The 15,219-nt window shown below is 44.3% G+C and overlaps 1 protein-coding gene across 1 annotated transcript in view; it reads left to right on the top strand.

Moving 5' to 3' along the window:
* The window catches only part of ITGAE (integrin subunit alpha E), a 120,859-nt gene extending 110,243 nt beyond the window's left edge, over nucleotides 1-10,616 (top strand). The window contains exons 26-28 of the mRNA XM_040338624.1: nucleotides 5,498-5,575; nucleotides 10,204-10,276; nucleotides 10,394-10,616. Of these exons, the coding sequence (XP_040194558.1) occupies nucleotides 5,498-5,575; nucleotides 10,204-10,276; nucleotides 10,394-10,519 (277 nt within the window). The 3' untranslated portion in view covers nucleotides 10,520-10,616. The remainder of the gene's footprint in view (nucleotides 1-5,497; nucleotides 5,576-10,203; nucleotides 10,277-10,393) is intronic.
* Nucleotides 10,617-15,219: the final 4,603 nt, after the last annotated feature.

Below are 15,219 nucleotides of genomic sequence, written 5' to 3' on the forward strand. Positions count from 1 at the left end.
AATTGACGCTGCTGCTCCATCATGGCTTCAAACCGGCCGGCTGGTCAGTCAAGAACACACTGAAACAGAAAGCACTCGCAAATCCAGCACTACCTGCGACAAACGCGTGACAACAGATACGAGCGCACAGGATGCAACTGCTAAAGCAGAAACAACCTGCTTGCCTATAGCCGAATGACAACTACGTTACCGCAAGCACACGCACTGAACCCGTGAATACACGCTGTCAAAGCCTGGAGACCGAGAAGCGCGAATCAGCTCTAACCAAACCTTCACTAACACGAGCAAACCCGTAACTAGCAAAAGAGGAACAGAGGGCGGCGCCATTAACTTTGGTCTTCCCCTTTATAGTGACGTCGTACGTAGTTTACGTGCACGCGTTCCGGTACGACGGGAATTTGGTCCGCTGGTGTGTACACGCCAGCGGAACAAAACACAAATCAGCCTTGTACGCCGGAAACTGTCGGGCAGACAGTTTCCAGCGCACAGATCCGGTCGTGAGTACAAGGCCTAAGAGGTACATACAGGTAAGAGGTCAGAGATTGCATGGCAACACATTTTTCATAAACTTTTTTGTAGCACTTGAAAGCTCCTTGCCTTCAATAAGAGAGTATGGTGCCTCCATTACTGAATTCTGAAAATTATTGTTTCCTGCCATATTTTGATCAAATGGCTTCAGCAACCTCCTAGCCCTGACCAGGAACAAGTATGAAGATAAGGAGTTATGACTTTCTAATGTTCAGTATGGAAAGAGTCCCTGCCGGCTTTCGCTACACTGTTAGTGTAGCGCCAGTCTTATGGGGCAGACTGGGCTGAGAGGCAAATTAGACTAGCGCCCCCATAAAGAGGCCACACTGCTTCCGGTATGAGGGCGGGCGGCATTCCGCAACTGTGGGGGGGGGGGGGGGGTTGTTGCTTCTAATTTTGACTGTCCTATCATCCTGGACCACAAATAATCCTCACTGTGCTATATGTTTTCGGCTGCAGCATTGACATGCTTATATCTTCTTAGTCCTCTCCATAAAATTATCAGAAATTTGTGCTTAAAGTAGAACCATAGGCAACACTTTTTTTAATTTAAGGGAGGGTTATAGCCCCTGTCAGGTTATTTTTTACCATCCTGTCTCATTGCAGAGATTTTCCTTCATTTCCTGCCACATAGCCAGGAAGTAAGAGGAAATCTATGGGGTTTGAATCCTCTGGGGAATTTGTGTTTAAAGAGATGAACCCCAAAAACAGATCATCTTATCTATCTATCATGTTCTACTTATCATGTTATGAGGCCTAGAGCACTGTGAACTTCATCAAAGGTCTTCCGGTCACCAGGACTTTGTAAAAAAACAATTGTGTGCACATCTGGCAAAAGTGGCCCAGTTTAAGGATGTTCATCTGCATACTGTCTCTGCAAATTTAATGTTTCTATCTTTGAAGCAGAATACTATCGGCTTCACTGCCACAGATCCAATGTGCACTCAGGTTGGTTAATGATACAACTCTGCGCAGAGCAGGGCATTCGCAGCCAAGTCTTTACTGTACAAGTTACACTCAGGCCCCGTACACACGACCAAGTTTCTCGGCAGAATTCAGCCAGAAACTCGATCGGAGCTGAATTCTGCCGAGAAACTTGGTCGTGTGTACACTTTTCAGCGAGGAAGCCGACGAGGAACTCGTCGGGCCAAATAGAGAACATGTTCTCTATTTCCTCGTTGTTCAATGAGGAAAGTCGACCCGCCAAAATCCTCGGCGGCTTCAACACTGAACTCGACGAGGAACTCGATGTGTTTGGCACGTCGAGTTCCTCGGACGTGTGTACGGGGCCTCAAAAGAACACGATGGGCTTTAATTCAATATATAGGACTGACAATACAAGTATTGTTTGTGACAGTCACATTTTGGGGCTAATTTACGAAAGAGATTAAGAGTCTTTACTAAATATATTGTGTAAAGATTCACATTAATTATCCAATCATGTAAAAATCAAATGTGTTTATTTAATCTGCACATGATTGGATAATTAAACGGAATCTTTATCTTTATTAAGTGTAGTTTCTCAACTCCTTAAAAGAGAATTATAGTTTTTTTTTATTTCCTATCCATACTTACCTCGGTGAATGCAGCATCAGACCGATGCTGCAGCTGTCCCCCCGTATCTCTGCACTGAGAACAGAGCCACAGAACACCACCGGTGGCTCGGTTCTCACTCCTTCCCGAGCAGAGCGATGCTGACTGTCAGTCAGCATAGCTTCTGCTCTACTTCTCAGCGCTCAATGGAGCGCTGAGCAGTGGAGGGGTGGGAGAGGCTGTCTCAGCAGCTTGTTGGGATGCTGAGACTGCCATCAATCAGGGCAGCTGGCGGATCCAGACTTGGAAGTCGGGATGACGCACTGCCCTTGGCTGATGGCAGTGACATCACAAAATGAATTGCACTCCTGTGACCCATAGGAGAAGCCCAGCCTAAAAATCTCAGGCTGGACTTCTCCTTTAAGTAAATCATCCTCAATATCTGGGAAGTGGAGAATCAAAGCCTGACTCTGAAAGTCAATCCAGTATGCTGGAAATCTCTACTGAGTAGTAGGCAAATTTGCATCTCTTTTTCTTTTTTTATGTAATCAAAAAATTATAATATATATGCATTTCATGTACTTGGAAATATGAATTTAACCACTTGCTTACTGGGCACATATTCCCCCCTCCTGCCCAGGTGAAATTTCAGCTTTCGGCACTGCGTCGCTTTAACTAACAATTGCGTGGTCGTGCGACGTGGCTCCCAAACTAAATTTACGTCTTTTTTTTCCCCACAAATAGAGCTTTCTTTTGGTGGTATTTGATCGCCTGTGCGGTTTTTACTTTTTGCGCTGTAAACAAAAAAGAGCGACAATTTTGAAAAAAATACATTTTTTTTTACTTGTTGCTATAATAAATATCCCAATTTAAAAAAACAAAAACAATTTTTTTTTCTCAGTTTAGGCCGATACGTATTCTTCTACATATTTTTGGTAAAAAAAAAAAATCGCAATAAGCGACTGGTTTGCGCAAAAGTTATAGCGCCTACAAAATAAGGGACAGAATTATTTTTATTTTATTTTTTTTCTACTAGAAATGGCGGCGATCTGCGATTTTTATTGGGACTGCGACGTTATGGCGGACACATCGGACACTTTTGACACATTTTTGGTGCCATTCACATTTATACTGCGATCAGTGCTATAAATATGCACTAATTACAGTATAAATGTGACTGGCATTGAAGGGGTTAACACTAGGGGGTGAGGAAGGGGTTAAATGTGTACCCTAATTAGTGTTCTAACTATGTGGAAAGGGGGGTGACTGGGGGGGGGGTGACCGATCTATGTCCCTATGGACAAGGGACACGGATCGGTCTCCTCTCCAGAGACAGCTCAATGAGAGATGATCTCATATGTTTACATATGAGATCATCTCTCATTGGCCGCACAGATTGCATCGCAAACGGCCACTCTGATTGGCCGTTCGCGGCGATCTGTGATTGGCTGTGTCCAAGGGACACGGCCAGCACAGCAGTTCCCTGCTGCGCGCTCTGGAGCGCGCGCGGGGAACGTGCAAAGGGGCGGACGTCAATTGACGTCCACTTGGATTTTGGGATCCGCGCTGTAGCCGTCATTTGACTATAGCGCGGGTCCCAAAAGGTTAATTAATATTTGCCACTGACATATATATTTTGCAAGAAAGATATCTATAGTAATCTTAAGATCTTTTGTACCCTTTTTCTAGCATTAGCCGCTGTATAAATATGATGCAACCACTAAAATTAATGTCTGTCTGTTTTAATGCTATGGAAGTGGATCCAGACCTTATAGGCCTGTCTTATTTCAAAGAAATCAAGAGTGGTCGTTATAGCTTCAGAGATCTATCAACAGGAACTGTGTCTGGCGCTGCCCACTGATTGTCATTGAACTCCCCAAATTAGATTGGCCATCATCTCTTATCTTTGGGTATCTTCCTTCATAGTATTTCAAGGAATTACATTCACAAATAACAGAATTTTCTTTATCAAAAGGTTTGGCTGTAATCACAGTAGCCAGAGACTACATAAGATACAGAATGCAAAACGTGGACATCGGCTATAGAAAGCATAAAAAATAGAGCCAAATGAGGTTCAGTTTAAGACATACAAGAAAGATAAAAACAAAACAATAAACAAAAGGCAGTCTTGTGGGGACCAGTATAAGAAAAACACACAAGGTCAAATAAGACACCAGTATTCAAATGAAACCTCTGCTAAAAAAGCGAGCCCAGGTCGATTTAGGGACTGCCTATAACAGTAGATACCTTACCATCAAATTAAGAAGGGAAAAGAACAGGGGAATACAGAAAGGAAAAGTGGGGGAAAAAGAAGAGAAAAGGGGAGAAAGAATAGAAGGAAAGGACCCAGGGGGTCTTGATGGTTAAGAAGTTAAATGGTTAGAAGAAGATGGTCAGATCTGGAAAGGTGGTCATGGTCATGGTTGATTCATGCACACTAGGATCAGAGAAATTTGTCATGAGAACAAAATATCTGTCAACTTTTCATTGATCATGATGTCATTTGTGCGATTTTTTACTGCCTGAAAGCTAAGGGCAGGAAATTTCAATGCCCTTGCATTTGCTAGTTTGGTGGCCATAACAGGTTAGTTGGCATTCGAGCAGAAGGGGGAGTCAATCAGTTTGTGAAGAAGAGCTTCATATGGGTTTTTCTTGAGGTTATAGTGAAGTAATGTACAAAGTAGAGCAAATATTTGCATAGTCTGCTCACCCTTAGACCAGACCACCAAATATGCCCAATCATACAGTTTTAAGCACAGCCACGGAACCACAACAGTGTGTAGTTTGGAACAATGCGTTCTAGGCAGGCTGGAGTATAGTACCAACGGTACAATATTTTGTATTCATTTTCTAAGTTTAAAACTTTTTTGGAGCATTTATAAATGGATTGTGTTATGTTCTGTTTCCTCTTGTATTAAATTGTATTGTAACTGGTACTGTCTGCCCTAACATGTAAAAGCGCTGCGCAAACTGTTAGCGCTATATAAAACCTGTATAATAATAATATAATTCTGCCAGTCCTCCGGGTCCAATGCCATTCCCAGCACACTTGCTCAGTGTTGTTTATACCAGGGGCTTCCTGTGGGAGACAATAGAGGAATATGCCAGCAAAGTAATGCCCAAGGACTATGGGCACAATTTACAGATGCTTTCAACGGACGTTCGACTATAGGGTGATTGGTGATTGGGTGCAAAGTAGTTGAATAACAGAATTTTCATGTTATATGTAACGTAATTAATAATATATCTTAATGGTGTTGTTTTTTCTTTAGTTTAGGATATGCTCACTGATTACTTTCTGCTGCAACAAACACTCTAACAGCCACTCACTGTAACTGTGACCCATAAAGCTTCTTTCTCCAATGAATGTTTATAACTGCACAATTCAATTACAGAAGAATGCTTTCCTAATGCAGTGTGATTTACTGAATTTTAGCATGAATGGTGTCCCTGCACCGGTGATTCGGAAGACGACGCTCCCGGTGAAACACTTCTTAAACATGGTTCTAACTGTGTAAGTCACCGCATTTCTTCACAAATGGCATTCTTAATTGATGACTTGCCAGCATAACATACAGAAGTTAAACAAGCTTGAGTTATTAAAATGGCTATCTTTTCTCAATGCAAACATGACTCAACATTAAAGTTAACTGCTAGGGTCAAGTTAAGTGTTAAAGGTTGAATTTAAAGCATATAACTGTACTTTTAGTACATTTTAGTTTAACTGCCCCTATTCTTCCCCTAGTACTCCACATGTCAGAATTTCCCTGTGCAGTTGACTAGGGGATGGGAAATCTTAAATTATTCTTATGGAGAGGGAGTCCATAATCCTAATGCAGGACAGCGTTTCTGTGGGCTAGAACAGAGATTTGGCCACTAATGTGCAGGGCAAGAAGTTGCCAAGCTAGCTAGTACAGTTAGCTTCTGGAGTCCCCTCACACATGACACACATGATTTCTTTTGTTGAGGCATGTTGTGTTAGGAAAGCACACTCATTTTCAATGGGCGGTTGTGCACCTCAATGTACCCAAACCTGCACTTAAAGCCAGTTTTATGGCAATGTAATAGGCCACAATGCACAGTAAGTATATGTAGAGTACAAAATCACAGGTGCACTGGCAGGTACTGTATGTGTATGTTGTGGTGCCATTGTTAATGAATGACAACATAAAGCAATGCACATAGTACCATGCATTGGTATAAGATATTACCTTTTAACAAAAGGCACAAGGGTGAAGTCACCTTTACGGTTGGGAAAATTTAAAGGCTTGGGTTGAATTTCTGAGCTTAGGTTAGGGCTTGGAGGCTTGCTGGTCTTTGCATATGGGATTTATATGTGGCGGCCATGATGCTTCAATACTTTGATTAACAAGTATGCAATTTTCCCGATTTGCATATTTAATGAAGGCCTATGACTGAGGAGCCATGGCAAGATCAGCATTCTCAAAGGACAAATTTACCGCATTTATCAGCATATAACACGCACAGGCGTATAACACGCACCTTCATTTTAAGAGGGAAGTTTCAGGATTTTTTATTTTTATTTTACTTAACCACTTCGTTACCGGGCCTATTTTGGCACTTTTCTCCTTTATGTAAAAATCACAATTTTTTTGCTAGAAAATTTATCAGAACCCCCAAACATTATATATATTTTTTTAGCAGACACCCTAGGGAATAAAATGGCGGTCATTGCAACTTTTTTTCTCGCATGGTATTTGCGCAATAATTTTCAAACGCCTTTTTTTAGGGAAAAAAACAGTTTCATGAATTAAAAAATAACAAAACAGTAAAGTTAGCCCAATTTTTTTGTATAATGTGAAAGACGATGTTACGCGAGTAAATAGATACCTAACATGGCACGCTTTAAAATTGCGAACACTCATGGAATGGCGCCAAACTTCGGTACTTAAAAAATCTCCATAGGCAACAGCTTTAATTTTTTTTACAGGTTACTATTTTTGAGTTACAGCGTAGGTCTAGTGCTAGAATTGTTGCACACGCTCTAACGCACGTGATGATACCTCAACATGTGGGGTTTGAACGGTGTTTACATATGTGGGCCCGGACTGCATGCGCGTTCGCTTCTGCACGCGAGCGACCGGGACAGGGGCGTTTTAACATTTTTTTTTTATTATTTTATTTTATTTTTTTACTTAATTTTTTTATTTTTTACACTTTTTTTGGACATTTTTTTTTTTGATCACTTTTATTCCTATTACAAGGAATGTAAACATCCCTTGTACTAGGAATCAGTGTGACAGGTCTCCTCTTATGGAGAGATGTGGGGTCAATTAAGACCCCACATCTCTCCTACAGGCTTACAAGCATGAAATCGGTGAAAAAGAATTCACCGATTACATGCCGACAGCCGCGATAGCGGCTTTGTTTATTTCCGGGTACCGGGCGTGACGTCATAACGTCGCGCCCGGCCCTCCGCGGTCATAGAGATGACCTGTGACCGTCTGGTCACCAGTCATCTCTATGGTTCACCAACGAGTGCGGCCGATTCGCTCTCCGGGCCCCCCCGATGGCACTGGAGAGCCGGGAGAAGCACCCCGATGGGCGGCGGGAGGGGGGGACGTCCCCTCCCGCTGCCTAGAAGAACGATCGAGCGGTGCGAACCGCCGCTTTGATCGTTCTTCTGGTGCACCAGAATCGCCAGCTGAAGACCGGCGATATCTGAATGTGCCTGCAGCTGCAGGCCATCATTCTGATATCACCGCTCAAAGTGGAGGACGTCCCAGGACATCCTACGGATCTGAAGTGGTTAAAGAACTTTTTAAGCAAATAAGGGTCAGTGCCCATCAATGCAGCCCTGATCAATGCCATCTGTAGCCTCAAATTGCCCCATCAATGCAGCTTGATCATTGCCCATCTGCAAACTTCACAATTGCTCATCAATGCAGCTTGATAGATGCCTATCCACAGCCTCACAATTGCCCATCAATGCAGCTTGATCAATGCCCATCTGCAGCCTCAGCATTGCCCATCAATGCAGCTTGATTAATGCCCATCTGCAGCCTTCCCATTATCATGAATGCAGCCTGATAAATGCCCATCTCAGGGAGTTAGGCAGGATGAGCGTCGTCAGATTACATACAGCGATAATCTCTGTTTACTCGGCGGCCTCTATACAAAGTCCCACCTCCTGGATTTCTATGATTCTATGATAGACAGAACACTGGTCCAATGCCGGCCCAGGAGATGGTACTTCCTATTATCCTATTGAGTAAACTAGAGATTCTCGCTGTATGTAATCTCACAGCGCTCTTCCCGCCCCCTCCCCATTCTCTCCGAGGCAGCCCAAATTGCAGTATTGGCGTATAACATGGGTCTTCAAACTACGGGCCTCCAGTTGTTTAGGAACTACAATTTCCATCATGCCTAGTCAGACTCTCAGGCGCCACAAGTTCTGCAACTACCGCCCGCTCAGACTCTCAGGCGCCGCAAGTTCCGCAACTACCCCGCTCTCACTCAGGACTCTCAGGCGCCACAAGTTCCGCAACTTCCTCCTGCTCAGACTCTTAGGCGCGGCAAGTTCTGCAACTACCACTAATTTCTCGGGGTGGCAATTGCCCCGTTGCCCTCCCCCTTGGATCCGCCCCTGGTATGGATAAGATTGTGTTTCAAGCTACCATGAGTTCATCCATGAACATTAGGTAAAAAAAGTGTGCCGTTTTCTATAATTGAAAGGAATGGATAGCCCAATCCTGTTTCTATGAAGGGTGGGCTCACAGCTGCCATATTGTTTTTTTTTCTTTAATAAACAGGGTTTTTTTATTGAGCAAAAAAAACAGTACAATTACAGTACCAGAAAAAATTTGTCTACCTAAACCGATTGTCGTGACAATACAATATGACCGACAGGCAGATTAACAGAACCATATTAAATAGTGAAAATAAAACAGTAAAAAGTAGCAGTCATATTGTTAGTGTGAGTGGAACATGGATTGGGACTTTGAATGAGGCATATGAAAAACACATGCCTTCATCCCTGATAATAGAAAAAGAGAAGGGTTTGGGACTTTATATGAGATGTGTTTAAATGCAAGCAGTAAGTATAAATAAATAAGGTTGTATGCGTAAAAAACCAGACAGCAGGCCAAATTTCAACTGTCTAACTTTGTATGTTAAAAGCAGTAGGATTGGTTGCACCACATTAGCAAATATATGGTTAAGCTACAGGCCCTCGCAAGGCTCTCTGAATTCTGTAGTCCTAACTAAACTTTTATAGTTTTCCTCAATTTTAGGCATTGGGCCATGCCCCCTCCTCAGAGGCAGTGTTTGGCTTCTTATGCCTTCTTTTTTTCTTGCTTATTAGCCCTGCAAATAGCCAAAGAGGAATAACTTTGCCCCCCACAAACCTCACTGGGTTTTCTACTTTCACAAACTTTGAGTGCAAAATTTGCAAAACTGTTTGTAAAGAGACCTAGTAGAACCACTTGTCCCTAGTGGGAAACAGAGCATTATGAGTGCTAAGGAGAGAAATAAAATGTAGCCATTGTATTTGATAATGTTTGTACTGGTTTTACTGAAGAATATTTCTAATTCTGAATGCAAATGGATGTAGAAATAGGTAAAGGTCAGTGCAGCAAGGCTAATATTAACTGATTAGTACGTACGTAATTTAGCTTTAGAATGCATACAATTAAAGATAAAATAAGGAGCTTAAAATTCTGAAGGAATTTAAACTCAGAATGGATTTTAAAGGCTAACTAAATTGGGGAGAAGTTGAAATTCACATCAAGTCATCCAGTACTGTGACTCTCGTGGGGAAATGTTCCCTCCCTTCTTGTTCCTGAGATTCCCATATGAAAAATGGACAATACAGGCATTACTGGGACAAGACCGCACAAATGGGGATAAAACCTTTCTCAGAAGTTGCCTTCCTTCCAAACTCTACTAATAATATATTTTTGCTCCTGTCTGTTTTCCGGTTGTATGTCCAAGCAAGAAGTTAGGAGACATCCCTCCAAAACGGACAAACAGCAATAAAAACTTGCCACAGTCTATAAACCTTTCCTGCTCTAATTAAAATAGAATAAGAAGTTGGGCTTTAATTAAGAAGTTACATGCTGCCTTACTGCTAACAGATAAAATAGTAGTATCTGTTCATAATGTTTTGTACTTCTGGTCCAGGCAACCCAATGCACATTATGTGAGGATACCTCCTGAGCCAGACAACATTAAGAAAATTGATTACACTTTTAATGTAAGTATCTGCAGATCTACTGTGTGTTAGAATGGAAAATAGTTCAATTTGTTTATAAGCATTTACTAGTTTCTGTGGCATGCTACTTTTACATGTAAAATATCATTTTTTTCACAGATCAATGGAGAGAATCAATATGACGCTGAACTTAGCTTAGAGCTGCAGATCCCCATTACCCTGAAAAGTAAAGTTATTTCAGAAATAACTTTGACTGAGAAAACCCAGGTGAGTGCAAGAAAATAGTATTTTGACAACTCCTACAGCAACATATGAAGTTTCAGTTAGAGGGCTATAGTCAAAAAGTGATAAGCCATAGCCGGACTTTCTTATTAGAAAGCCCATGCTCTTTAAAACCTAAGTGCAGTCAAAATAAGAGACACAAAAATCAAATCAGCAAAAGGGACATAACATGTGTCCCTTGTGCTGATGCCACTTCTGTTAAGTGAAATCTTCCTCTATCCATGCTCGTGCCTCATATGAACGGGAAGTTATACACATTACAGGAAGTTTTAATGAACTATTCAACAGCGCCCTGGTAGTTCATTGAGAACTAGAAGGCAACAGCCATAAAGGCTATAGTACTTGTAAGATTTTCTTTCACTGAACTCTGTGAATGAACAGCCGTCATTCATTGACAGAGATACCTGGCCTGTGGTACTCGAGGGGGGGGGGGGGCTGTGGTACTCAGGGGTGGGACATGCGGTGGCAGCTGTAGCAGTAACATGTTACACCCTAAATATGGGTGTAAGATGTAACATGTTATGAAAGGTCAATTTATCCTTCAGGAGTGACTAACTATGCCTGCCCTTTCTGCCTAGTTCCACCATAGGTGTGCACAGCCTATTGCATTAGGGTGTGCACCCTTAAGCTCAGAAACACATGCGTGTGTATGCATCTATATATATATATGATCCCAGCACATTGATCTCCCTGCTGGCACAGTGAAAGAGAAGAGCATAAACACTTCTCGTATAGCAAAGCCAGTAAGAGGGAGATCTTTCCAATGCTCCTGCTGCTACACATAGTGATAACACCAATGTGCATGGGGTGATTAGGGTGTGCCTGGGCACACCCGGCACACCCTGTGCGCACGCCTATGAGTTCCACCATTCAAAGAAACCATACTACAGCTTCCATTAATGAAATGTGATCTATGAATTGAGTGGACGGAGCTATCAATCATCCAACTATACACCATTCATAGATCCTATTTCATTCATATAAACTGCAGTACCAGCTTGGATTGAGGAGCACTTCACTTAACAATTGGGCACAAGGGACATATCGTACTGACTGACATCTATGCCACTTGTGCTGATATTTGTGTGTTTTAATGTTTACTGCATTTAGGCCCAGATTCACGTAGATCGGCGTATATTTGTGTGGGCGTAACGTATCCTATTTACGTTACGCCTCCGCAACTTAGACGGGCAAGTGCAGTATTCTCAAAGCACTTGCTCCGTAAGTTGCGGCGGCGTAACGTAAATAGGCCAGCGTAAGCCCGCCTAATTCAAATGTGAAACAGGGGGGCGTGTTTTATGTAAATAACTTGTGACCTAACGTGATGCGCCGTCCGTGGAATATCCCAGTGTGCATTACTCCAAAGTATGCCGCAAGGACGTATTGGTTTCGAAGTGAACGTAAATTACGTCCAGCCCCATTCACGGACGACTTACGCAAACAACGTAAAATTTTCAAAATTTGACGCGGGAACGACGTCCATACTTAACATTGGTACGCCGCATGTACGCCTCATATAGCAGGGGTAACTTTACACCGGGAAAAGCCTAACGTAAACGGCGTATCTGTACTGCGTCGGCCGGGCGTACGTTCGTGAATTTGCGTATCTAGCTGATTTACATATTTCTAGGCATAAATCAGCGTACACGCCCCTAGCGGCCAGTGTAAATATGCAGTTAAGATCCGACGGCGTAAGAGACTTACGCCGGTCGGATCTAATACAAATCTACGTGTAACTGATTCTAAGAATCAGGCGCATAGATACGACCGCTCAGACTCAGAGATACGACGGCGTATCTGGAGATACACCGTCGTATCTCATTTGAGAATCTGGGCCTTAAGCTTTAAGTTGTATCACAGGGCAAAAAATAAATATTTTAGTGTAAGATATAGTGGAAAAGGGTGATACCCTCTGTCAAGTTGTTCTTGCTGTCTGTATCCCCATTGGGAAGATTCATCCCTCCATTTTTACTGCTGGCCATTGACATTGGGAAAGAAAGTAAAGGGGAGTTAAAAATTGCAGAGTTGCCCCCAGAACAAAAGGTGAGGGCAAATTATCCAATGGGGACAACTAAGAGGGTAATTGCCTTGACTTTGGGGGATCATTTCTAATTTCCTGTTGCAGCTTTGGGATAGGAAGTGAAGATACATTCCCCCAATGATACACAAACAAAAAACTGGAAGTAGGTGTAAAACTTCCCTATTGTATAGTTTTGGCTATAAAGACACTCTAAATACTTTATCATGGATGCACACAGTAATGAAATGAAAACGGACATATAACACAATTTCCTGACGCATTCATGGCAGCACACACTGGGTTGTGACTCCGCCCCCACAACCTGACAGGATTGGTTAGCTATAAATTCGAAGAGGAGACACCCGGCACCATTCTCTTTTTTATCCTCACCTGACAAGGACGTGGACGTACAGCTGCCTCCTACCGCTATCGCCCCTGCAGGTTCAGCCTCTCCTGTTTGGAAGTCCCCCCTGTGCAGTCTCTAATAGAGCTTTATGGGGGGAGCCCTGCTCTGGTGGTCTCAAGGGCTAAAAATCCCGGCAATATCCTGGCATATTACAAGCTTTAAACAAGCTTAGATTCGGCAGTGGGTTACTCTGTGATGATCAGTATCCTTTTCCATAGAGCTGTGTGTTGCTCTGCTGTGTTTTTATGCACCCTCGTTTTTGCCTGCTTAAACCTTATTTATTTCTGCCCTTAGTGTACCTCCTTATGCTGGGCTTGCAGGTCCTTGTAGTCCCATGCTTCTTCCCCGCCTACCTGCGTCCTCCTGTCCATTCAGCGCTGGGCGCAGCACACTGATGACAGCGCCAGTGTCTTTCGCCCTCTTCCAAGATGGCGGCGGGATGCGCGCGGCGCTACTGCGCATGCGCGATGACGTCATCAGCGCCGCGACGGCAGCGCCGAATTTGAAAAAAAATGACATTTTTTGTTTTCCTTCCCTAGGCTGCTGCTCTGCTGTTTTTTCTCTGGATTTCTTTCCCAGGTACTCCAGCTCATATTCCCTTCCAGGCATTTCTAATCCTGCCCTTTTTTAACCTCTCTTTATGCATTTTTCCTCCAGCTTCCATATCTGCTGCTGTCCCTGTCCTCTTCATGGAACCCACTGCCCTAGCAGACCACCACCAACAAACGAGGTATGGAGGCCATCATATGACGGGTAAGTAGCGAAGAAACAAAAGAGAGCCGGCCACTGAACACTGCCTTTTTTTGCAGTCCCAGGCCAAGAGACGCAAGCCCACGACGCAGGGAGAGATCCAGGCATGCATCAAGCCGGAAGTCCCACAGAAGTCGGTCGAGGTCTTCCTCCCGTTACCATCGATCAAGGCACAGCCGATCACGCCACAGCCGCTCCCGTCGCAGTCGGTCCCACCGCAGACGGTCTCCCTCATCGCACCGTGAACATTACCATGCCCGTCCTGCAGCAAACGCCTGCTGGGTATGCGGTGCTACTGCAATGCCAGGAAAACTAGCCTGTCACTCATGCTTCAACGAAGCAACGAAGGAAAGGGAGACGGATACCAGAGTCGCTTCTGATCGCTCAGGAGAGCCTACGCAGGAAGCAGCCTGGACCATGGCCCCCCTGGCCTGCGATGAACCCACTCCGGGCACCTCTTCAGCCTTCAATCTGTATGCTCAGCCGGCAGGATCCTTTCCCGATCAGGAGGAACAGGAGATGATTTCAGGCTTTGATTTTTGCTTGGTCGAGCCCTTTGCACGCTCCGTTAAAGAGGCCATAGGATGGGAAGAGCCTGTGGCGGAACCACCAAAGGTGGGGAAATACTTTCCAGAATTAAGGAGGGACCCCGAACTGTTCCCCTTCATTGAGGAATTGGAAGACCTCATCAAGGACGACTGGGAAAGACCAGATAAGCGGCCCGGTCTGTCTAATAAGCTCGCAAAGTTATACCCTCTGAGGGAGTCTAAGGTTTCTTCTCTCATCAACGCTCCCATCGTTGATTCATCCTTAATGCGGCTAGCCAGGCATGTCACGCTGCCTATAGAGGACGCGGTCTCGTTCCGAGACGTCCTCGACCGCAAGATCGACTTGGAGCTAAAAAAGGCATACTCTACGGCAGGGGGAGCCTGCAGACCAGCTATTACCACGGCGGCTGTTGCCAGAGCCATTTCCGCATGGGCAGCCAATGCTAAAAGGCCCTCCTAGAAGGTACTGACCAGGCGGAGGTGGTATCCTCTTTACAGGAGATCAGGCTGGCGGGCGACTTTGTGGCGGGGGCTTCAGTAGACGCCATTCGCTCCTCGGCTAGATCCATGCTAGCCTCAGTGATGGCCCGCAGAGCCTTATGGCTGAAGCCCTGGGTCGCTGACACAACATCAAAATCCAATTGGTGCAAGATACCATACGACGGCACAAACTTGTTCGGCGCTAAGTTGGATTCAGCGATCTCCAAGGTCACGGGAGGAAAGTCGGGGCTTATTCCCTCGGACAGGAGGCCCAAACCGCAGAGGGGCCCTACCTTCAGGCGAAATCTGCCTGACAGATACAGAGATGCCAGAACCTATCGCCCCGGCAGGGAGTTTAGGAGAGATTGGAGAGCTTCTCGCCCTCCCTTTGCAAGGGCTCAGAAGGCCAAAGCCGTTACCGCAGGGGAACAACCAAAATCTTTTTGAAGCTTTGCCTGCCCACCCAGCTCAGGTGGGCGCCAGGCTCAGGGCTTTCGCA

Source organism: Rana temporaria, chromosome 2 (genome assembly GCF_905171775.1).
Source record: "Rana temporaria chromosome 2, aRanTem1.1, whole genome shotgun sequence".
Lineage (NCBI taxonomy): Eukaryota > Metazoa > Chordata > Amphibia > Anura > Ranidae > Rana > Rana temporaria.